The sequence below is a fragment of the Dendropsophus ebraccatus genome, chromosome 1 (genome assembly GCF_027789765.1).
Source record: "Dendropsophus ebraccatus isolate aDenEbr1 chromosome 1, aDenEbr1.pat, whole genome shotgun sequence".
Lineage (NCBI taxonomy): Eukaryota > Metazoa > Chordata > Amphibia > Anura > Hylidae > Dendropsophus > Dendropsophus ebraccatus.
In genome coordinates, this window is record NC_091454.1 from 182747525 (window position 1) to 182771812 (window position 24288).

General features: G+C 43.6%; 1 protein-coding gene across 1 annotated transcript; it reads left to right on the forward strand.

The window, feature by feature from the left end:
* Nucleotides 1–469: 469 nt before the first annotated feature.
* On the forward strand, nt 470–17731 carry LOC138793246 (protein kinase C delta type-like). Its single transcript, XM_069972083.1, has 6 exons — nt 470–949; nt 3534–3634; nt 14550–14812; nt 15942–16004; nt 16280–16562; nt 16824–17731. The coding sequence occupies exons 1-6, from the start codon at nt 490–492 to the stop codon at nt 17109–17111; spliced, it is 1458 nt and encodes a 485-aa protein (XP_069828184.1). The 5' UTR covers nt 470–489; the 3' UTR covers nt 17112–17731.
* Nucleotides 17732–24288: the final 6557 nt, after the last annotated feature.

Consider the following 24288-nt stretch of genomic DNA (forward strand, 5'->3'; position numbering starts at 1 on the left):
TCCCCGGCTGGGTTTAATAAGAGGCGTCTAAAAGGACCCTTACAATTCAAAAAATACAATTAAAACTGGCCATGATTATATTACCATGTTATTTGGGCAGGGTATGCCATATACAAGCACATAGACAATCTGTTATAATCTGACAGATTCTTATAATTTACAGGATATGATTGGATATTAGCAATTGTTGACCACTAGTGAATGTTATAAAGCTGAGGCTAATGCCCTCCTGTAATATCAGTCACTATAATTACTAATTAAATAAATTAAGGCCAGAATAGATGGACATACTAGACTTTACATCACTGAAGTTAATATTGAAACATAAGGATATATATAATCCCTATTATATCTATAAAATATACATAATCCATAAGAAATGATGGTCCATGTAACCCTATAGCACATATGACTCATCAGTGGCATGCGGGCAGTTGGGATGTTTTGAGTGGCATTTGGTTGCCAGGCGACAGTTGGCATTCAGTGTGGATGCTGAGCGGCTTCAAGGAGCAGCGATCAAAGATGGAGGACGAGGAGACTGGACGAAGAGGACAGAAGAGGAGAAGGGATGTCCATGACGCATCGGACGATGAAGAGACATCAAGAGGGGAGAAGACAAGAAGAGATGTCATTGACTCATCGAAAGATGAAGAGACATCTAGAGGACAGAAGAGGAGAAGAGATGTCATTGACTCATCGAAAGATGAAGAGACATCTAGAGGACAGAAGAGGAGGAGAGATGTCATTGACCCATCGAAAGATGAAGAGACATCTATGAAGAAGAGGAGGATCGGCCCAGGACCGGAGATCATCTGGGTGAGACATCACGAGGACCAGGAAGAAGAAGGACACAGAGAAGACGAGGTGATCCCTATCCTGGACTCAAGTAAAAAGAAGATCTCTGCAAGCAAGAAAGAAGAGAAAGTGAAGGAGGACCCCAAGGACCCAGGTAGGGCAGAAAATTCTTCACCTCCTCTCCTACTCCCTGTCCAGGGTTTTCCAAGGGTTTCTCGCAGGTTAAGGGGGTATGGGGAAAGGATGTAAAAAAAAAAAATTCATTCAAAACTGCTGCAGCCCTCCACTGCTGTGCTGCTTAATCAGCAGCTGAGGGCCCCTTGACGGGCTGAGGACATCCTCTCTCCAGAGTGGGCCGCCGAGGAAGGGTGGGGAGGGGGTCTTGCTTGTCACCTGTTCAGCAGCAGATGAGTTGAGGTTTTTTTTCTATGGAGGGACCAAAAACAACTAATTGGGGCACAGAGGAGGCATAAATATATAACTGGCACAGCAGAGGGCCTAAAATTGATTGAAGGCACAGAGAAGGGCATAAAACTGATAGGGGACACAGAGGGCATAAAACTGATAGAAGTACAGAGGGAGGGCATAAAACTGATAGAAGTACAGAGGGAGGGCATAAAACTGATAGGGTGTACAGAGAAGGGCATAAAACTGATAGGGGACACAGAGGGCATAAAACTGATAGAAGTACAGAGGGAGGGCATAAAACTGATAGGGGTACAGAGGGAGGGCATAAAACTGATAGGGGACACAGAGGGCATAAAACTCATAGGGGTACAGAGGGAGGGCATAAAACTGATAGGGGGCACAGAGGGAGGGCATAAAACTAATTGGGGGCAAAGAGGGGCATAAAACTAATTAGGGTCACAAAGGGGGCAAAAACTGATTGGGGCACAGAGGGAGGGCATAAAACTGGGGGCACAGAGTGGGCATAAAACTGATTGGGACAGAGAGGGGGAATAAAACTGATTGGGGCAAATAGGAGGCATAAAACTAATTGGGGGCATAGAGGGGACATAAATCTGATTAAAGGAACAGAAAAAGCACAAAACTGATTGGGGTACACAGAGGGGACATAAAGATGATTGAGGGCACAGGGGTGGCATGAAGCTGATTGGGGGCACAAAGGGGACAGAAAACTAATTCAGGCATAGAGGGAACATAAAACTGATTAAGGGAACAGAGGGGTCATAAAACTATATGGGGTACAAAGAGGGCATAAAACTATATGGGGCACAGAGGGGGCATAAAAGTAAATGGGCCACAGAGGGGGTATACAATTATATGGGGAAACAGAGGGGGGATAAAACTATATGGGGGGGGGGGGGTAGCGTGGCTATATGGCTCCATGGGAACAAGTGTCTGGCTACAAGGAAGGGGGGGGGGGTATATGGCTCCAAGGGGACTTGTATCTGAGTATTTGGCTACAGGGGGAGCCATCTAGCAGCAAGTAGATGTGTATCTGGCTATGGCAGGGAGGTATCTGGCTGCAAAGGGACATGTATATGGCTGCAAGGGAAAATGTATCTGGCTACAGGGGGAAGGTAACATGTAGGTATTTGGCTGCAGGAGGCATACCTGGCTAGGGGCAAATCTGGCTGCAGGAGGCATACCTGGCTAGGGGCACATCCGGCTGCAGGAGGTATACCTGGCTAGGGGCAAATCTGGCTGCAGGAGGCATACCTGGCTAGGGGCACATCCGGCTGCAGGAGGCATACCTGGCTAGGGGCACATCTGGTTATTATTGGGAAAGGGGCATTAATAATGGCTACAGGAGGCATTATTACTAGGGAAGAAGAATTTAATATTGGGGAAGGGGGCATTATTACTGTCTATGGGGGGGGCATTATTATAAGACTTTACTACTGGAATTATAACTGGGTCCTACAGATCAGTCACATTGTTATGAGGGGGGAATCTGATCTGGAAATCAACTGCTGACAGAGACTTTATATAGAGTCCATGGCTGCAGTGTCAACAAGAGGCTTAGTGGTAAAGGTGACATGGTATACTGGAAATGACCAGTCTGTTAAGGTGCCCGATCCATCTATCAGCCTAAGCTACTCTGCAAGATATGGTGGAGTCTTAGCTAAGAATTAGGTTGAGTTCACACATTTTTTTTTATCAGGATTTTAAACAGCAACTCCAGCGAAAAATATTTTCTTTTAAATCAACTAGTGTCAGAAAGTGAGAGATTTGTAATTTACTTCTATTCAAAAATCTCAAGTTTTCAACTACTTACTATCTGATGTATGTCATAGGCATAGACATGTAGGGCATACAGCAGCTGATGAGTACTGGAAGACTTGAGATTTTAGTTTTAATAGAAGGAAATTACAAATCTCTGCTACTTTCTGGCACCAGTTGTTCTGAAAGAATAAAAATTTAGTTGGAGTTGCCCTAAAATGTTTTTTTCTCTGTTCTTGTAGTAAAATATAGCAATTTTACTACAATTTTGCAAACTACAGAATAAATTAGTAATTTTTGTGCAGAATACAGGAGAATACGCAAACGTGTGGTAGAAAGCATCACGTGTGAACACTGTCTTAGACAGTATTACTAACCCAATGACTATGTTACAGTGATATCTCTCCCCAGTGTTTCTCAGTCAGTGATAATATACATCTAGGTACTTGCACATTTCTCATCTGTTAAAATCATAAGTCTTTGCTATGCTAAAAAACAATATCCATATGAGTGATGCAGAGCCAGTTTCTCACTTTTCTTTCCTTTTCTAGGAGACAGCGGAGCTCGGCCATCCTACCCCGGCAGCACAATCTCCGAGAACATCAAGAGACTGGCTTTCCATCATGTGCTTGGCCGGGGTAGCTTCGGAAGGGTAAGTGCTCAGAATAATGTAGAGCCATTGTTATAGACATCACTCCTAACACACAGCAACCAAAACCGATCAGCTGACATTGCTGGGGGAGTCTCATTGCGGTTACTCATTCACATTACACACAACACCATATCACCTAACAATTCTTCACATACAATGCTACAGAAATCTTGATAATTATAATTCTTAATTGAGACACAAGCCTAATAGTTATATTCACACTTTGTGGCATCATGGCTAGAAATACAATGGTAATGGGTGTCTAACCTATGGCCCTCCAGCTGTTGCAAAACTACAATTACCATCATGCCTGGACAGCCAAAGCCCAAGCTTTGGCTATCCAGACAGGCAGGGAGGAATAGTTTTGCAATAGCTGGAGAGCCACAGGCTAGACACCAATGCTGCAATGTAACAATATTTAACCCCTTAAGGACAGAGCCTGAAATGGCCTTAATGACAGAGACAAATTTTATGAATATGACCAGTGTCACTTTATTCATTAATAACTTCGGGATGCTTTTACCTATCCGGCTGATTCTGAGATTGTTTTCTCGTGACATATTGTACTTTACATTTCTGGTAAATTGGAGTCGATAATCATAACAAATCTTTATGAAAAAAACCCAAATAATTTGAAAAAATGTGAAAAACTGCATTTTTCCAACTTTGAAACTTTTTTGCGTATACAGAAAGTGGTTATACCACATAAATTATATATTAAATAGCATTAGCAACATGTCTACTTTATGTTGGCGGCATTTATTAAATGATCTTTAATTTTTTTTAGACAATAGGAAGCTTAAAACATTAGCAGCAAATTTCCAAATTTTCAGTAAAATTTCAAAATCAGATATTTTTAGGGACCTGTTCAGGTTTAAAGTGTATTTGAGGGGCCTGTATGTTAGAAAGCCCCACAAAGCACCCCATTTCAGAAACTGCACCCCCCAAACTCTGCAAAAGCATATCCATAAAGTGTTTTAACCCTTTAGGGGAGTCACAGAAATAAAAGCTAAGTGTGTAAGAAATTTGAAAATTTTAATTTTCTGTGCAGAGATTTTATTGTAATCCAATATTTTTCATAATTATAAACCTATTACCAGAGAAATGCACCCCAATAATTATTGCCCCGTTTCTGCAGTTTATAGAAATACCCCATATGTGGCCCTATTGCGCTATTTGACGCAACCACAAGCCTCAGATACAAAGGAGCGCCTAGTGAATTTCAACGCCTCCGTTATATTTGGTCATTTCTGACTGTACCACTTCAGGTTGGCAGAGGCTCTGGGGTGCCAAAACCTAAAAAACACCCCTAAAGGGACACCATTTAGAAAACTACACCCCTCAAGGAATGTAACAAGGGGTGCGGTGAGCATTTGGACCCCACAGGTGCTTCACAGATTTTCCGAACAATATGGCGTGAAAAAAGAAAAATGTATTTTTTACACTAAAACGTTTTTCTAGCCTTCAATTTTTCATTTTCTTAAAGGGATACAAGGAAAAAAAAGACACAAAATGTGTAGCGCAGTTTCTCCCGTACGGAAATACCCCATATGTGGCGATAAAGTGCCAAGGGGGCGCAGGACGAGCCTCCAAAGGGAAGGAGCGCCAATTGGCTTTTGGAAGCTGGATTTCACTGGAAAGGATTTCAAGGGCCATGTCGCATTTACAGAGCCCTCGTGCTGCCAAGACACTGGAAACCCCCCACAAGTGACCCCATTCTGGAAACTACACCCCTCAAGGAATCTAACAAGGGGCACAGTGAGCATATGGACCCCACTGGTGACGGGCACAAATGTGGAACAATGTGACGTAAAAGTAAAAAATTTCATTTTTTCACTTTCATGGCACAAATGTGCCCGTCATCAAGGGGTCCATATCCTCACTGCACCCCTTGTTAGATTCCTTGAGGGGTGCAGTTTCCAGAATGGGGTCACTTGTGGGGGGTTTCCAGTGTTTTGGCAGCACGAGGGCTCTGTAAATGCGACATGGCGTTCATCATCCATTCTAGCCAAATCCAACCTCCAAAATCCAAATGGCGCTCCTTCCCTTTGGAGGCTTGCCCTGCGCCCACATGGCGCTTTATGTCCACATGTGGGGTATTTACGGACTCGGGGGAAATTGCTCTACACATATTGTGTGTTTTTTTCTCTTTTAACCCCTTGTGAAAATGATAAATTCAAGGCTAAACCAACATTATAGTGTAAAAAATGTAATATTTCATTTTCACGCCACATTGTTCCACATTTGTGCCTGTCACCAGTGGGGTCCATATGCTCACTACACCCCTTGTTACATTCCTTGAGGGGTGTAGTTTCCATAATGGGGTCACTTGTGGGGGGGTTCAACTGTCTTGGCAACACAGAGGCCTTTTGAATGCAACATGGCCCCTTAAAATCCATTCCATCCAAATCCAGCCTTCAAAAACGAAATGGCGCTCCTTCCCTTCGGAGGCTTACCCTGCACCCGAATGGCGCTTTATGTACACAAGTGGGGTATTTCCGTACTCAGGGGAAATTGCTCTACACATTTAGTGGTTTTTTTTATCTTTTAGCCCCTTGTGAAAATGAAAAAATCATGACAAGATTAATGATTTAGAGTAAAAATTTTACAAAAATTACACTAAATGTTGGTCTAGCCTTGATTTTTTCCATTTCCACAAGGGGTTAAAAAAGAAAATTAACACAAAACGTGTAGGGTAGTTTCCCCTGATTACGAAAATACCCCATATGTGGGCATAATGTGCCATATGGGCACAGGGCAAGCCACCAAAGGGATAGAGCGCCATTTAGAGGCTGGAATGGAGGATGGAGGCCATGTCGCAATTACAAAGCTCCTGTGCTGCCAGAACAGTAGAAACCCCCCACAAGTGACCCCATTCTGGAAACTACACCCCATAAGGAATCTAACAAGGGGTGCAGTGAGCATATGGACCCCACTGGTGACAGGCACTTACGTAGAACATGTGCCGAGAAAATAAAAAATACCATTTTTTTTCATTTTCACGTCCCAAATGTGGCCGTCACCAGGGGGCCATATCCCCGCTGCCCCCCTTGTTAGATTCCTTATGGGGTGTAGTTTCCAGAATGGGGTCACTTGTGGGGGGTTTCTACTGTCCTGGCCGCACAGAGGCTTTGTAATTGCATCATGGCATCCTCTAATGGGAATGGCAGCCATACCTATTTAGCTGGGAAAAAGGGACAATTCTAATTTATTTGGGGGTATTAGGCCAATTATTAGTTTATAAGGTTGAAAATGACAGGTGTCCATCAAACTCAACCTGTGTTGATCCAGAGGAAGGCAAAAAACCCTCGTGAGGCAGACGACAGTAGCCTCATCACTGGGAAAAATTCCTTCCCGACTCCATAATGGCGATCAGAATAATCCCTGGATCAACGTGACCCCTGAAATAGGAATAAGGGACAGAATTTAGATAATGTAGAACCCCAATGACTTGTGGTGCGCCTTGGAGCGATCCAGTATGCAGAGGCCGGGGTGATCAGGACAGGCGTCACACTGGAAATGGTGTCCTTCCTGATCCCCCTGTTACGCCACACTCTGCACTTCTTCTGGGGTCTCCTGTTTTCCAGTGTGGGGGACGTCACCTGGAAAATGTTGTCCTGGTGCGATACGGGGTCCTTCATATCCAGAAGCGCTGGGGCCGCTCCGTGGCTACTAAATATTAGGGCTCTATTACTACTTCTGATATGTTCGGATCGTGCCGCAAGCTACAGGGCAGCGAGGGACCAGAAGAGGGGGTGCTGGTATAAAAGTTATACCCGTACAGGTGGTGACCTTTATCCAGCAGTGGGAAGATCAGTTCCCGGACGATCTTCCCACTAACTCGGAGGATGGGGGGGGCATCTGTGGGCTGGATTCGGGTGTTCCTTCCTACATACACTCTAAGGGTACGTGCACACTGCGGAATCGCGACAGATAACCCTTCGTGCATTCCGCAGTTGGCACCCGCCGGCTGACTGATGCAGGCGCACGTCTCCGTCCGTGTCATAGACTCCATTCTATGCACAGGCGGATTCCGCTCTCCGTCCAACGTATTCATTCTTTGGATGGACGACGGAATCCGCCCGTGCATAGAATGGAGTCTATGACACGGGTGGAGACATGCGCCCGCATCAGTCCGCCGGCGGGTGCCAGCTGCGGAATGCACAAAGGGTTATCCTTCGCTATTCCGCAGTGTGCACGTACCCGAAATCTGTAAATGTACCCTAAGGCACGCTCACACAGTTTGTAGAATTTCACAACATACCGTCATCTCTTATTGGGACGGTACTGGCGGAAAAGACGTGTCTGGGGGGCAGCGTACGCTACGCTACCCCCAGACACGTCACTGGATGATGAGGATGAATGGAGGAAAGAACGATCCCCCCCATTCATCCTCACTGGCTGTTTCGGTGTCGGAGGCAATAATAACGTATCCCTCTGACGCCGAAAACACCCTGGGGGCCATCTTTATATGGGGACTAGTATATGGGGTATGTAGTGGTGTAGTGTCAAACTTTATTCAATGTAGTGTGGTGTAATGTAGTGTTTTTACGTGTTTTTTTTACAGTAAGTATAAAAAAAACCTACGCCAACAAAGGAGTTGCTGATAAATGCCGCACTTATGTGCGGCACTTATAAGCAGACCGTGGCAGTAGAATATAGAAAAAAAACACCCTACGCCAAAAAGGAGGAGTTGCTGATTAGCAGCGCACTTTCGTGCGATGCTAATCAACACTCAGCGGCGATAGGGTGCGGAAAATAGAAAAAAAAAAATTTGGGAAAATTTTTTTTTTTTTTCTATATTCTGAATATCCCTGTAGCTGCTGATAAGTGTATTACACATATCAGCCGCTAGGGGGCAGCAGAGCGCAAAATCCGGAAAATGACGAGGCTGGAGCCGAAAATAGCCGAAAGAAGACGACGAGGACCGCCGGAAAGACCCGAAGACCGAACGGAATGACGGAGGACGCCGCGAACCCGGAAGCCGCCGATCAGGAGCCCGGGACAGGTGAGTAATGTACAAATACCTGCTCTGGACCCCTCCGCTACCTAGCTGAGGGGTCCAGGGCAGGTATTTACTATTTTGTGGGACTCTGATCGCCGTGCCACCAGCCCGATCGCCGTGAACGGCCGGCCGGCCGTTCACGGCGATCGGGCCGGTGGCACGGCGATCAACATTACTTTTTACAGTAATGGCGGTCGGTGCCGTCCTCGGACAGCACCGACCGCCATTTTTTTTCCGGGTCATCGGGTCACCGATGACCCGGAAAGGTTGCGATCGCCGCTATTGGCTGATCTGAATTGATCAGCCTATAGCAGCGATCGTAAGCACGGGGGGTGTTAACCACCCCCCGTGCCGAGAAGCTATGATGGCCTGCTATGATTTATAGCAGGCCATCTTCCCCGACCGCTGTGTGTGAACACGCAGCGATCGGGGAAACATCGGGCGTAAATTTACGCCCTGATGCGCTAAGTACCAGGGCGCCAGGGCGTAAGTTTACGCCCGATGTCGTTAAGGGGTTAAAGGAGTGGGTGTAAACAATAACATCCACTTACCTCCCCAGCTCCAGCGCTGCCACCCACATTTCACTGCCTCAGTCCCCTGATGTGCGGTCACTTCCTGGTCTTGAGATGGGACTTGGCAGGCCGCTCAGCCATTCAGCAGCTGTAGCAATGTCCTGTCTCTGCTGCTGAATGGCCGAGCAGGCCTGCAATGTCACATTTCAGACCAAGAAGTGGCCAAACACTGGGGGACTAGAGCAGTGGAATGCAGGTGGCAGCGCTGGAGCTGGGGAGGTAAGTAGATGTTATTGTTTTCACCCACCCCCTCCCCAGGCATTGGGATCCCGGCGGAGTTCCTCTTTATCGGTATGGAATCAGTATCAGATGGCTGATCTTCTCCCAGGAGCCCTCTACCAGGCCTGTGTTATGTGGCACAGCTCCACACCAGTGATCTTTTATCAACTGCAGATTGTATTAAGTGGGCGTGGACTCGCGACATTAGCGCCACTTAGCCACACCCACAATGTCACCGTTGGCCCCACCCCCTTGAAGACCATTGGTTGGCTGACGTAAAGGGGGTGGGGTCTAGGCCTTTCGACCAGCCTGTTCCAATGGCTGGCGAGGGGGCGGGGCCAAATGTGTCATTGTGGGCGGGGCAAAGTGGCGCTACTGTCGCGAAGCTCCGACCACTTAACACAATCTGCAGTTGATAAAAGAAGACTTTTTACTTTAACAAGCACCATGACGTATGATATAAAATAAGGTATGAAAAACACTAAATTTACCCTTTACACCTGTGTACAGATGTCAGAATGCAAAAAGGAGGTGACAGTGTCACTTTAACATCACCTTACTTTTCTTTATTATATTACCAATAAGCTGATAAGTTCCTATACAGATATGAATGTGTTATTCGGTTTCCTCAAATGCTCTTTGGTTGTTCTATATATGCACTGACCTTGCACTATGTTGTTGTGTTTTGAGACGTGCTCATAAATAAAATGCGAATAAAATGGACCACACTACTGTTTTCTTTACAATGACTTTATTGTCATTTATGCGAGCGTATGACTTGTGTATATATACAATGACTGTTAACTTTCAATAAAACAAGTTAAAAAAAAAAAAGAATATACAACACACTATTTATATTATATATTTATATTGGAAGTGAAGGTCAATGAATGGTGACACCTTTTGCTATAAAATAGGAAATTGCATAGTCATTAAATGTCAATATTTGAAATGCCAACACCATGCCCAGCAGATGTATAAGGAGACATAGGATGTAGAGATGAGTTAACCGGGTTCGGGTTCGAGTCGATCCAAACCCGAGCGTTCGGTATTTGATTAGCTGGGGCTGTTGAACTTGGATAAAGCTCTAAGGTTGTCTGGAAAACATGGATACAGCCAATGACTATATCCATGTTTCCAGCAGCCACCGCTAATCAAATGCCGAAAGTTCGGGTTCGGATCGACTCGAGCATGCTCCAGGTTCGCTCATCTCTAATAATATCTAATAGGATGTTATATGTCCTGGGTCTGCACTTCTTTGAAGGTGTACAGGAGGTCATAGATAGCAGGCTCAGAGATGTTACTACTCACCAGACACCTGTGTTCTAGTATCACAATTCTCATATACTAGGGTGTGGGAAATAATAGTCTGAATGATGAGAATATCCTAGCTCTACATCTCGCAGGTCTTGTGGGCCCTTTGGTAACAGAACCTCAGTGAGCCCCTTTGTAGAGCAAATTATGTGGCGATAACAAAACAATCTGTCCCCTTATAGATGCCTTCCTCCCTGTTTAGTCCCCTTTATAGATGCCCCCCATGTGTAGCCCCCTTTTAAATGCCCCCCCTCTCTCTGTGAGGTCCCTTTTGTAGATACCCCTCTCTGTTTAGTTCCTCTTAAAGATGGCTGTTCTCTGTTTAGTCCTCCTTATAGATGGGCCCCCTCTATTTAGTTTGCCCTATAGATGGCCCCCCTCTGTGTAGCCTCTTATAGATGGCCCCTCCTCTGTTTAGTCTGCCTAGTCTGCTTTATAAATGGCCCTCCTCTGTGCAGGCACCTTATAGATGGCCCCCTCTGTTTGGCCTGCCTTTAGGTGGCCCCTCTTTGTGAAGCCAACTTAGAGATGCCCCCCCCCCCATTTAGTCTCCTTTATAGATGATCCTCCCACCCCGTTTAGTCCCCCTTTTAGATGCCCCTCCCCTCTGTTTAGTCCACCTTATCACACACCATGCTGGGGGATGGAGTGCTTCATAATACCACATACCATGCTGGGAGATTTAGATGCCTGCTTCCTCATGTACTGTGTTATTTTCAAATCTGTTGCAGAACTACAACTCCCATTACGTACTGTAACCAGGATATGATGGGGGTGGTAGTACTCTAAGCTAGATGACCACAGGCTTAAAAAAACTACAACCCCTATCATAAACTGTCAGCAGCACATGATGGGGGTTGTAGTTCTCAGGGATATTCTCATCTCTCCAGGTTCCTGCTCTGGCCTCCTCTGGTCAGGTCTGGCTTCTGTATAATGGGGGTAGTGCTAATTGCTTTGCCCCTCATTACACAGAGCAAAAGTACCGGAAGCAGGACAGATAGCAGAAGGGTCTCTGGCTGCTGTTAGCGATCAGCCATTCAGTTGTATCAGGAATTGTATAGGGAGAATAGAGCAGGGTCACTGCAGTTCTCCCGAACCAGATGTCATTATCAGAGCTCATTCTGTAGAATGACAGGAGGTGGAGAGGGAGGGAGACTGGGCCCCTAGAGTCGCTGAGGGCCCCAGCACATGACCAGACAGGCTGTGTGCTGGCACCAGCTTTGTTAGTTGGGCGGGGGATGGGGTGGCTAAAGGTTTATTTAGGTCTGCTGCCCGATTACTGATAAATGTTCCTTTTCATGATGTTGGGTGCACTGGGAGCCATCCTGTAGCACTGAAGGCAGGAATACATGTACAATATGTAAAGGCACAGTATCATATTGTATCATGGGATTTACCACACTGCAGTTCGGATTCAAAATGCTAAGGAAATGTACAGATTGCTGCCATTACTAGCATGACAGCTAGAATTATCCAGAATCTTACCAGTGTGTTTTCCGCTGTGGCAATAATTTCCCATGTACAGAGCTGTACGAGGGCTTATTTGTTGCGTAATCCTTGTACGTTGTTAGTACTCCTTTATTTTTACCATAAAGCACAAAAACTAATAGAATTTGTTTGGTCAAAATAAAAATAAAAAAACAACACAAAAATGCAATATTAGGCTATGTTCACACTACGTAAATCTACGTCCATAGTTCTCGCCGCAGATTTGCAGGGTGGAACATAGCATTATTTGCTATGGGATCCCGGCCGGAGCGTACACACATCGTATATACGCTCTGGCCGGTTCCCATGCGGCGCCGCAAACAACTGACAGGTCCATTATTTGCGGACGGAATTCAATGAATTCCGCCCGCAGGAGGACCTGTCAGTTCACACAGTGAAGCGAGCGGCTCTGCCCGCTTGCTTCACTCTGTGCTATGGGAAGCTCTGATGCGGGCGCACGTTGATGCGCCCGCATCAGAGCTCCACGGAGGAAAGATCATCACAGATGACCCCTTAGATGTCTATAGGAGCATCCAGAATTCCTAACAGCTCTTGAAACTGGCCAGAATTCTGTATGTGCTGCTCGGCACTCCGGGTAATGTCAGCCACCTGGGCTGATTAGGAGCACGGACAGGAAAATGCAACACTGTGATTGACAGGACAAGGACCCATTGTTTCCCCCGCCCTTTCAGTCACTCATGTGGCCAGAGGGAACATTACACCTTTGGCCATAAGAGGCCGCTCTCTCCTCCATTGCTGTCACACACACATGACGTCACTTGAGCCTTACTGTCAGCAAATACTGATGATTTCCTGAAGCCTCCAGAAGCAATTCCAGATCGGTATTTCCTGATAGAAAAAACTGACATGGATGTATTAGACCTCCAGCAGTCAGACCCCATGCACACCTCTGCATGACAGCTGTGATCTTCTTGAGCTTCTCCCTCTCCCTTCCTGCACTGCGAGCACGCGAGTGACTTCACTCTTGCACCACAACGCTGGGAGGAGAGAGAGAAAGCGGCTTCTTGTGGCCAGAAGAGTCATAGACAAGGGACAGCAGCCAATAGCTCCGCGCCCTCTCAAACACAGTACCACATATAACTGTATGCACTACTGATTAGGAACACATACTGTTAGAGGGCGAAATGCAGCACCCGGCGAATGGTGACACTGGCCCAGACTGGCTAGCATAGGGTTCAATGGGCATCTGGGCTGGAATTCTAGAGAAAGATAGGACAGGAGCTTTAAAATTCAGACCTATTTTCCGAAACAGAAATTTCAGGAAGAACCCGAGCCGGATACAACCCTATGGGTCAGAAAATCTATGCAGGTTTCCGGATAAGAAATCTAGCTAAATTTGTGAATGCGGCCTCAGATAAACTGATGGGACCCCCTGCAGGGTGACTCTGATCCGATCAGTCAGTGACAGTGCCACTCTTCTCACTGACATTTAAATGCTGGTCTTCACCCTCTATTACGTGAGCGCAGCTCCTGAGCTTGCTTCATTAAACCTGCTGAGCATTATGGTGTACCGAAGCAACATGATACACGGTCACTAAATTTTATAGCGTACAGGTAAATTATATGTGGGGAAGAGGTTAAATCTCACAGAATTATAATATAACTGCAGTAAAGACATACTGGTTTACTACTGACCAGGGTTTTCACACACAGCGTTTCTTGGAAATACATGACTGCTGCTTTGATACAAACAGTTAAAAGTATATTTTCTTTTTTTCCCTAAATATTGAAAATGTTTCTTTTTTTCTTTTGTAATGATTGTAATACATTCTTTACAAGACTTTTGGGGGATTTGTCCACACTTTTTACTCAATAAACACAAATAACAATAAAATGTGCATAAAAAGTAACAAAAACTTACCTCCTTATCAACTTCCATCTAACTTCTACCCAAGATGGGGTATGTATCACCTATTGAAAAAACTCTGCCAGGGTGAAGTACCCTGTGACATGAAGGTTGTACTTACCATTCTGGCACCAGGAAGATCCCTATGACAATCAGTTTATGTTGGTGGCTGCCATCTACAACAATCTCCTGTCAGTCCCTGCACCTGGATACAGAGGATTCTTGCTGTCAGCTCCTCATTCTCCAAGCCAAATAGGCCCTAAAGAAAAAAAGAAAGTGTTTCCATTATAAGTATATGCTATAATATGCCTCCACTGTCTGAACAAATTACAGTGAATCCATCTATAAGGACTAAGGAAAACAAATCCTCAGTACTCACCCCTGCAGTGTATGACTACTATAGATATAAGAGGGGACTCTGCTGTGCCTGACTGATGGCTGTCTCTGTAGGTGGTGCTGGCAGAAGACATCTACACTCGCCAGGAATTTGCCATCAAAGTCATCGCCAAGAGGGACCTGCTGACCGACGGAAAGGAGCGAGCAACGGTGGAGCGGCATGTGCTACAACTTGCATCTGGCAGCCCCTTCCTCATCCATGGACTATTTGCCTTCCAGACCAAGGGACACGTGCTGCTTGGAATGGAGTACATCAAGCACGGAGACTTCCACCACCTCCTGCAGCAGAAGGGGCGTCTGACCATCGCCAATGCACGGTAATGTAGTCGTAGGCTAATAATATCCTCTACTCTATAGACATTAGGGGACATTGCATGGCTCTGGGTATTAGCCCCAACAGGGTCCTGTGATAGTCTCTATTGTTTAAAGGGAAAGTAACAGCAGGTAAGAAGACTCTAACCTGCTATTATGTTCCCATAGGGCCGGAGGTAATTTCTTACCTTCATCCTCATCACCATTTTCGTTGAATCTTCTCATTTATTAATATCTAATTTAGGTGGTTCCGTGCACTGAGGACAGGACTACAACTCTCATCCTCCCTACCCGCCGCCTCCTCATGATTATTGTGGTGGCGCTTTGTAGTGACGTCACTTTGCCCGCTCATCACTGCAGAGGACCACATAACTATTCATAAGGAGGCAGTGTGGGCGGGATCTGTACTGTAGTCCCGCCCCCAGGGCACCAAACTGCTTAATTTATATGTTAATAAAACTGAAGATTTAATGATTATGACACTGAGGGTAAAATAAGAATAATAATTAGTTTCACTTTTTATGGGACAGTATATAGAATCCAGTGTTATCCCCACTGGTCCAGTGATAGTCGCCATTTATAGGAATGCTATCACAGAAATAGTTTATGAACAGACTGCTATCATATATTAGGCTTATTTCCCTTCATATGGAATTCTCAGTATAATAGCAGCTTGTCTTATATATCACTACAAGCCAGGCAGTGCTAACATAGGACTATACCTAACACAGAAACAGGTTTCCATCCCTGTCATCCTTATAAATCTGCAAAAAATTATAGTAATCTCCTCTGCCACATGCCACATTTTACTACATTGCCTCTAGGACTAATAGGATCCTTCATAGAGAAACCATAGGGCAGCACACAGGATCATTCCTGGTCTGGAATATGGATCCTAAGGGCACAGCCCTGTACATCAGTCCCTAACCCCATGTTTCTAGTAGATGGAATAAAGCAGGTGTAGCAGAACATGTAGCATGAAGAATAAGATATGTGTAATTTACCCATCAGAAATCCCCAGTATAGAGATCACATGGTCAGATATTCTGCCAGTCTGCTCTGTGATGTACTATGTATTTCTAGGTACTATGTATTTCTAGCTACTATTGTTTTCTCTTTCTCTCTTTTTGCCAGATTCTACGCCGCAGAACTTTTGTGTGGACTCCAACATCTGCATTCCCAGGGCATCGTCCACCGGTAAGAACATTCACACTGTCTTTTAGGTGTAATAGTCTGACATCTGCTGTATAATCCCTGATAATATTTATATAGTCTGCTGTGACTCCTATGTATTTTATATCCTACCTGAAGGTGTGTGTACAATGTACATATCCCTGGAGTCCAGTATAGACACCATCCTGCTGACTGTAGTGACTCCTAAGATCCAAGTATAAAATATAGCCAATATACACAGCTAACTAACTGACTGGATGAGCACCGATCTTATAACTAATGTTTTCTCTATTTTGCAGAGATCTCAAGCCCGGAAACATCCTAGTGGCTGCAACAGGACACGTGAAGATCTGCGACTTCGGACTGGCAATCAGGAACACCTATGGAGAGCGGCTGCCCCCCGACTGTGTAGGAACACCAGGATTCGTGGCCCCTGAGATGCTGGCTGGGGAGGAGTACGACGCTGGAATCGACTGGTTTGCATTCGGCATCATCCTCAACATCATGGTCACCGGCAAGTCCAGATACCACCGAAGAAGATTCAAGGCCTCCAATATGGAGGCGAAGAACATCATCGAAGAGGTGACTATTTTCTCTATGTAACACAGGTTATACTGTACTAGAATAGTACAGTATAGTTTACTCAATAGTAGTGGATTTCCTTAAAACGAAATATAGTTCCTAAGTTATGAAATATTCCTACTAAACTTTATATTCAGGAATTCACAATGTAATCTCCACCAGTTATGTGCCCCCTACCACCACATAGCTAGCTCTTCTTACTTCCTGACACTGCTCCATTTCTATGTTCTCATCACTAAATTACATCTGTTTTATTTTCAGCTCCTCCAGGAAGATCCCGACGAGCGCTTGGGGGTCAACGGTGACATCAGAGCCCATCCATTTTTCCAGGACGTCAACTGGGACTCGGTACAAGCCCTTGGGATGCGACCACCAATCCCTCCAGCAGAAGTAAACGCCCGCCGAGGATTCATGGCATTCGACCTCGCCAAAACGGAGGCAGAAGATGAGGAGAACAAGCCCCTATCAGCAGAAGACCAGGCCTTATTCGCAGGATTTTCATTTGTCACCTCTACCTGGAAAACCCTGGACGACGCACCATCTCCATAACATCATCTGAGCAACCTGTCGTAATAACAGCAAGAAGATCATCTGGAGGAAGAAGACCATCAGGAGGAAGAGGACCATGGAGACGACCATAAGGAGGAAGAGGACCATGGAGACGACCATCAAGAGGAAGGGAACCATGGAGAAGAACATCAAGAGGAACGGGACCATGGTGAAGACCATCAAGAGAAAGGGGACCAAGGAGAAGATCAACAACAGGACAAGAGTACAGGACAAGATGAAGAGAAGATCAGGACCTCATAATTACCATCATTGGATCAAGCATGAGGACGGCTTCCAGATTTATACCATCAATCTGGTGTAAGGAGGTGAGTTTTTTTATTTTCATTTTACTCCATTTTCAGTATTTGGCATTTGTCTGTGCCTGATTATATCAGACACACCCCATGCACAACACAATCTTATGTACTATATATATAGTGCTACACTATATATATACTTCATAAAAGACTAATATTTTTTCAATTACATTTACCGGAAACTACCGGTGAGTGTAATATCACATTTCCCCCTCATCTATGATATCTATTGTCATCGGCGATGGGGAAATGAGGTGCGGAAAGGCCGGCTATTAAGGGGTGGAGGAGGCCGGACTTTTTTTAAATTTTTTTTTATAAATTTGACATTTGTGCTATAAGATGTGCCTGACAACATCAGCAGCAGCACATGCCAGCTGAGAACATTATGGTACAATATATATAGTGTTACACTATGTGTATTCTTCGTAATGAATTATTCATACAATAACATTTACCACTAATGTAAACTACTGGTTACTGAAGTGGTAACATAGTGAGGGGTGAGCGGGCTGAACATTAAGGTGAACGGGCCATCCCTAAAAAGTGTGCTGCTGCACAGCTTAACCCCTTCAGGACCGGACTAATTATTTTTTTTGCGCTTTTGTTTTTCCTCCTCGTGTTTAAAAGGCCATAGCGCGTGTATTTTTTCACCTACAGACCCAGATCCCTTATTTTTTGCGCCACTAATTGTACTTTGAAATGGCAGGCTTAATTTTTGCATAAAGTATGCTGAAAAAAAACAGAAAAAAATTAAATGTGTGATGAAATTGAAAACAAAAAAGCATTTTTAAAAAAAAAAATTCGGGATTATTTGTATTCACGCCGTTTGCCCTAAGGTAAAACTGACTTGTTATGCATGTTCCTCAAGTTGTTACGATTACAACTATATGTAACTTGCATAAATTTTATTTTATTTGATGGCTTTTAAAAAATTATTATCATAAAATTATTACCATGCTTATAGCGCTTTTATGCTTGGGTCTATTGGTCTGTGTGAGGTGTCAATTTTTGCGACATGATGTGTTCTTTCTATCGGTACCTTGATTGCGCATATGCGACTTTTTGATCGCTTTTTATTACAATTGTTCTGGATTTGGTGCGACCAAAAAATGCACAATTTTGCACTTTGGAATTTTTGGGCGCTTACGCCATTTACCGTGAGAGATCAGTAATGAAATAAATTAATAGTTCGGGCGATTACGCGAGCGGCGATACCAAACATGTTTACTTGTTTATTTATGTTTATTTATAAAATGGGAAAGGGGGGTGATTCAAACTTTTATTAGGGAAGGGGATTATTTATTTATAAAACCCCCTGGGGGACTTCTAGTATTACTATTCTGGTCTCTGATTGAGATCTATGCAGTATAATAATACTGCATAGATCAATGAGATAGGCAGCCGAAAGCAATGGAGTGCCGTCCTGAGATCAGTGCATTTACGGCGCAGACCCTGGACGGCATCAGATGCGGGGATTGCTTCTCCGCGGGGGGGGGGGGGGGGGGATTGGGTTGGGCGGAGGGGGCGATCCCCCCCACTAGACACCAGGGAAGTGGCAAAGGAGTATTTTAAATGCAGCTGTCAGCTTTGACAGCTGCATTTAAAAGGCTAATTAGAGGGCAGGCGATCGGACCATGCCCGCTAATTGCCGCGATCCCGGGCTGAAGATAGCTCCCGGGATCGCAGCGGTTCAGAGCAGGGTCGCCGTGCGCCCCCCCCTCTGAACTCCCCCACCCGCATGATCACGTACAGTTATACCCTCATGCGGGAAGGGGTTAAAGGGAACTCTGACTTGAAAAAAAGTTGGAGGCTCTATATACCGCCGGCTCTCCACACACATAGCACCTGTGTTGTGTGTTCAAAGTTCCATATACACAGTGTCTATGTCAGAATGAAGCTGCTTACATAGGTACTGTGTATTGGGGGGACGCTGGTGCGGACCTTTGTTATGCCCATGCCCAATGGTATGGTTAATGGTGATGGGGAAATGAGGTGAGTGATGGCGGCTATTATCCCTTAATGAAACAGCCTATGTTAGTCTCATTTGGTCTGAATTTCGTTTTGTCCTCCTCGCCTTCTAACAGCCATAGAGCTATTATTTTTCCACCTTCAGGGATGGTTGGGGGGATATTTTTTGCACCACGATCTCTAGGTTTTATTAGTATCATATTTGTATAGTCACTTTTTATTAAAAAGTTTTTTACTGATAATATGACTGAAAATGGGAAAAGGAAATTTAACCCTTTCATGCCCAAGCCCAAATCGACTGAGCCGATTTTCATTTTTGCATTATTGTTTTTTCCTTCTCACCTTCTAAGAGCTATAGCGCTGTTATTTCTCCATCTACAGGGGCATTTAAGGGATTTTATTTTTCAGGATCAGGTGTACTTTGTAATGGCTCCTTTCAATCTACCAGAAAATGTATGATGGAAGCCCCAAAATATTATTTATGAGGTGAAATTAGGGGGAAAACTTTTGGGGGGTTCCGGTGTCCACGTAATGCACTTTATGGTAAGATTGACATGATATCTTTATTATATGGGTCAATCTAAAACAACAATATGCATGTTTATATAGCTTTTCTAATGTTCTATTGATTTATTTTTTACAGAAGCCTTTTTTTTGGAAAATAGTTATTATTAAAATGGCCCTATTGTGACTTTTCACCTATGGGGCTGTATGGGATGTCATTGTTTGCGCCATGACCTTTAGTTTTTATTAGTACCATAGTTGTGTAGATCGGACATTATATATATATATATATATATATATATATATATATGTGTGTGTGTGTGTGTGTAATGTAACAAAAAATCTACAATCCTGCCTTATTTTTTACATCTTCTCATTTACGCCATTCACCAATATTGTTATATTTTAATATTTTAAGAGTGGACAGTGACGCACACTCTGGAATATAACATGTGTATTTATTTATTTATTTTTACATGTTTTATTTGTGTATTGGGAAACAGGAGAATTTTAACTTTTATTGGGGGAGGGGCTTTGTGATATTTTTAAAAACATTTTTATTTATACATCTTTATTTAAATATTTTATCCTTACTTACATCTCAGGGCAAAAAAACACCTTCTCATAATATCACAATATATTATATCAGAATTACCTATACCTTCCCCCCCCCCCCCCCCAAAAAAAAAAGGCAAAATCCAAACAACTAACAATTAGACATTAAATATCTTTCTTCCTGAACATTGTCCTCTCAGATTCTCTCTCTGCAATTTATTCCTGTTACAAAAACATTCAGTTGGTCTTTCATTAGTCTACTCCTATACTCAATTACCATAACACTTTACTACCGGAGACTGTTTTGATTTTTAAAAACATTTTAACTTTTTAATTTTTTAAGTTTTCGTGGGGCTCTTTTACATGAAATTAGATTGCATGCGCTGATCATTGGTAGGCCATTGCACAGCATTGATCAGTGTTATGTGCGTTCTTCTCATAGTGTGCCTGAGGCAGACTCTATGAGAAGATCACCAAGCTGACTGCATGGAGTAAGTGTGAAAAATCCAGGAGTCAATGAAGACAATTTGCACCCCCAGGGATCCTGATTAGGCAGTGACAGGAGCTGCGTAGGAGCTGCTGCGTTTACTGTTAAAGTGGTAAATGGCGGGTGGCAGTGTGTTCGCCCCTGATGCGGGAACTCACTCCTTTAATGACAATGCCAATATGTCATTTTGCGTCAAGGTGTTAAGGGAAGGAGGAGGCCATTTTTTTTTGTTATTTTTTTTTATTTAAATTTTAGAATGTGCCTGGCCATACCAGGATCACCACAGGCCCAGATGAGAACATTATAGTACTATATATAATGTTGTATTATGTGTATACTTCATAATGGATTATTAATACAATTACATATACTGGTGATTACCGGTGACTGTTATTTTACATTTCCCCCTCTTCTATGACATCTAATGGCATTGTCATTGGAGTCAGGAAAATAAGGTGAGAGATGGCCGGCTATTAGAATATGACAATGGACAAGCAGAGGAATAGACATTGATCCCACAGGACAGGAGAAGAACAGGAGAAGATCAGGACCTCACAAGGAGAAGGCCCAGAATTTCCATCATTGGACCAAGCCGGAGGACGGCTTCCAGATTACTAGCATCCATCTGCTCTAAGGAGGTGAGATTATTATTTCTCTTTTACTACATTTTCAGTATTTGCCTTTTTTCTGTGCCTGATCATATCAGACACACCACATGCACACCACAATCTATATAGTGTTTCACTATGTATATACTCCATTAAAGAGTAAAACTACTACAAATACATTTACCAGTGACTACCGGTAAGTGTAATTTCACATTCCCCCCTCGTCTATGATATCTATTGTCATTGGTGATAGGGAAATAATAAAGGTGAGAAATGGCCGGCTATTAAGGGGTGGAGAAGGCCGGACTTTTTTTTTTTTTTTACATTTCATGAAATTGACATTTGTGCTCTAAGATGTACCTGAGAACATCAGCAGCACTATATATTTTTATATATATATATATATATATATATATATATTCTATATACACTATGTATATTCTTCATAATAAATTATTATTACAATTACATTTACCAGTTACTGATATATTTACCAGTATCAGTAAATGTAAACTACTGGTTATTAAAGTGAAGGGTGAGCGGGCTGAACATTAAGGTCAACGGACTGTCCTTAGAAGGTGTGCGGCCGCGCAGCTTAAAGAGAACGACTGTTGCGCAGTGTGTCCGAGGCTCCATATACACAGTGTCTCTGTCAGAATGAAGAGGCTGAGATAGGTAATGTGTATCAGAGGGAAGCTGGTGCACTTGGGGCAGCTGCCCCCTGCTCCCCCTCCTTGTTTTGCCCCTGCCTAATGGTTTTGATATTAGTGATAGGGAAATTGGGAAATGAGGTGAGTGATGGTGGGCTATTAACCCCTTAATAAAACAGCCTATTTTGGCCTTAAATTGGTCTGAATTTATTTTTTTCCTCCTTGCCTTCTAAGAGCCATAGAGCTTTTATTTCTCCACCTACAGGGATGGTTGGGGAGTTACATTTTGCACCACAGCAGCATGGTGGCTCACTGTTTAGCACTGTAGTATTGCATTACTGGGATCTAGGGTTCAAATTGCACCAAGGATAACATTTGCAAAGAGTTTCTATGTTCTCTCAGAGTTTGTGTGACTTCCTCTGGGTACTCTGGTTTCCTCCCACACCCAAAGCAAGTTTAGATTGTGAGCCCTAACAGGGACATTAATTGACAAACTACATAAAGTGCTGTGCAGTCAGCTGACGCTATACAAATAAAAGCATTATTAAAGTATTAACTGTAGGTTTAATTAGTATCATATTTGTGTAGATGGGAATTTTTTTTATTGCTTTTTATATTTTTCTTTCTGATAGATAATGTGCAAAATATGTGCAATCCTTCCACTGGTTTCCTCTTTTCATTTACGCCATTCACCTTACAGGAATAGTATTGGTATGTCTTAACAGATTGGACAATTGTGTACACTGCAATATATAATATATTAATTTATTTTTACATGTTTTATTTGTAAAATGGAAAGGGGGGGGTGATTTAAACTTTAATTGGGGGAGGGGCTGTGTCATTTTTTTAAATTAATTTACTTTTCTTTTTACACTTTTTAGGTCCCCTTAGGGGACTATTACATGCAATCATTAGATTGCTAATACTGGTCAGTGCTATGCCATTGCATAGCATTGATCAGTGTTATGTACGTTCTCTTTTTGGTGTGCCTGAGGCAGACTCTATGAGAAATTCACCGACTTGATGGAGGTAAGTGTGAAGAGTCAATAAAGACAATTTGCACCCCCAGGGTTCCTGATCGGACAGTGACAGGAGCTGCTGCGTTTATTGTTAAATGGGTTAATGGCGGGCGGCAGTGTGATCACCCTTTTGTACTGGTACCTCATGATGTGGGAACTCACCCCTTTAATGACCTGCCAATATGTAGTGCGCCTGGAGAAAAAAAGGTTTAATCTCCGGAGGCAAGAAGCCTTCTTTACCATGAGAACAGTGAATCTGTGGAACAGTCTACTCCAGGATCTGGTCACAGCAAAAACAATGGAGGGCTTTAAAAACGGTCTAGACAAGTTCTTAGACCGAAATAACATAAATGCATATGTATAGAACCTATCCATCATCTGTCCCCTTCCCTGCATCCATCCCCTCCTTGTATACCCCCCCTTCTCTGCATATATCCCCTCCTTGGTTGAACTTGATGGACATGTCTTTTTTTTTTCAACCGTATTAACTATGTAACTATATATATGTAATTTTCTGTCAAGGTGATAAGGGAAGGAGAAGGCCAGATTTTTTACTTATTATTTTAATTTAAATTTGAATGTGTGGCATAGGATGAGCCTGGCCATACCAGGATCACCACATGTCCAGATGAGAACATTATAATACTATATATAGTGTTGTACTATGTGTATACTTCATAATGGATTATCAATACAATTATATTTACTGGTGATTACCGGTAAGTGTTATTTTACATTCCCCTCTCTTTTATGACATCTAATGGAATTGTCATTGGAGTCAGGAAAATAAGGTGAGAGATGGCCGCCTATTAGAATATGAAAATGGACAGTCAGAAGAATAGACATTGGGGGACATTTATCAATCCAAAAAGGTGTATTTTTAGGCCAGATGTGAATAAATTTATTCGCAAATGGCCGTTTCGCGCATAAATATTTGCATCTAGCCATTTTAAGCCAGCTTCGCCAGAGGGGGCAGGGACGGGGTGGAACGAGGGGGGGCGGACCGCGGGGTTCGCTTAATTTATCATTTTTCTTGCCAAAAAATGATCAGGAAACCTACGCCAGCTCT

What these genes read in the sequence shown, in the direction of transcription:
- LOC138793246 (XM_069972083.1), top strand. Translation starts at nt 490, where the DNA reads ATGCTGAGCGGCTTCAAGGAGCAGCGATCAAAGATGGAGGACGAGGAG. An exon ending in GGAGGACCCCAAGGACCCAG is followed by an intron (nt 950 to 3,533) that starts GTAGGGCAGAAA and finishes TTCCTTTTCTAG; the next exon opens with GAGACAGCGGAGCTCGGCCA. An exon ending in GCCGGGGTAGCTTCGGAAGG is followed by an intron (nt 3,635 to 14,549) that starts GTAAGTGCTCAG and finishes CTGTCTCTGTAG; the next exon opens with GTGGTGCTGGCAGAAGACAT.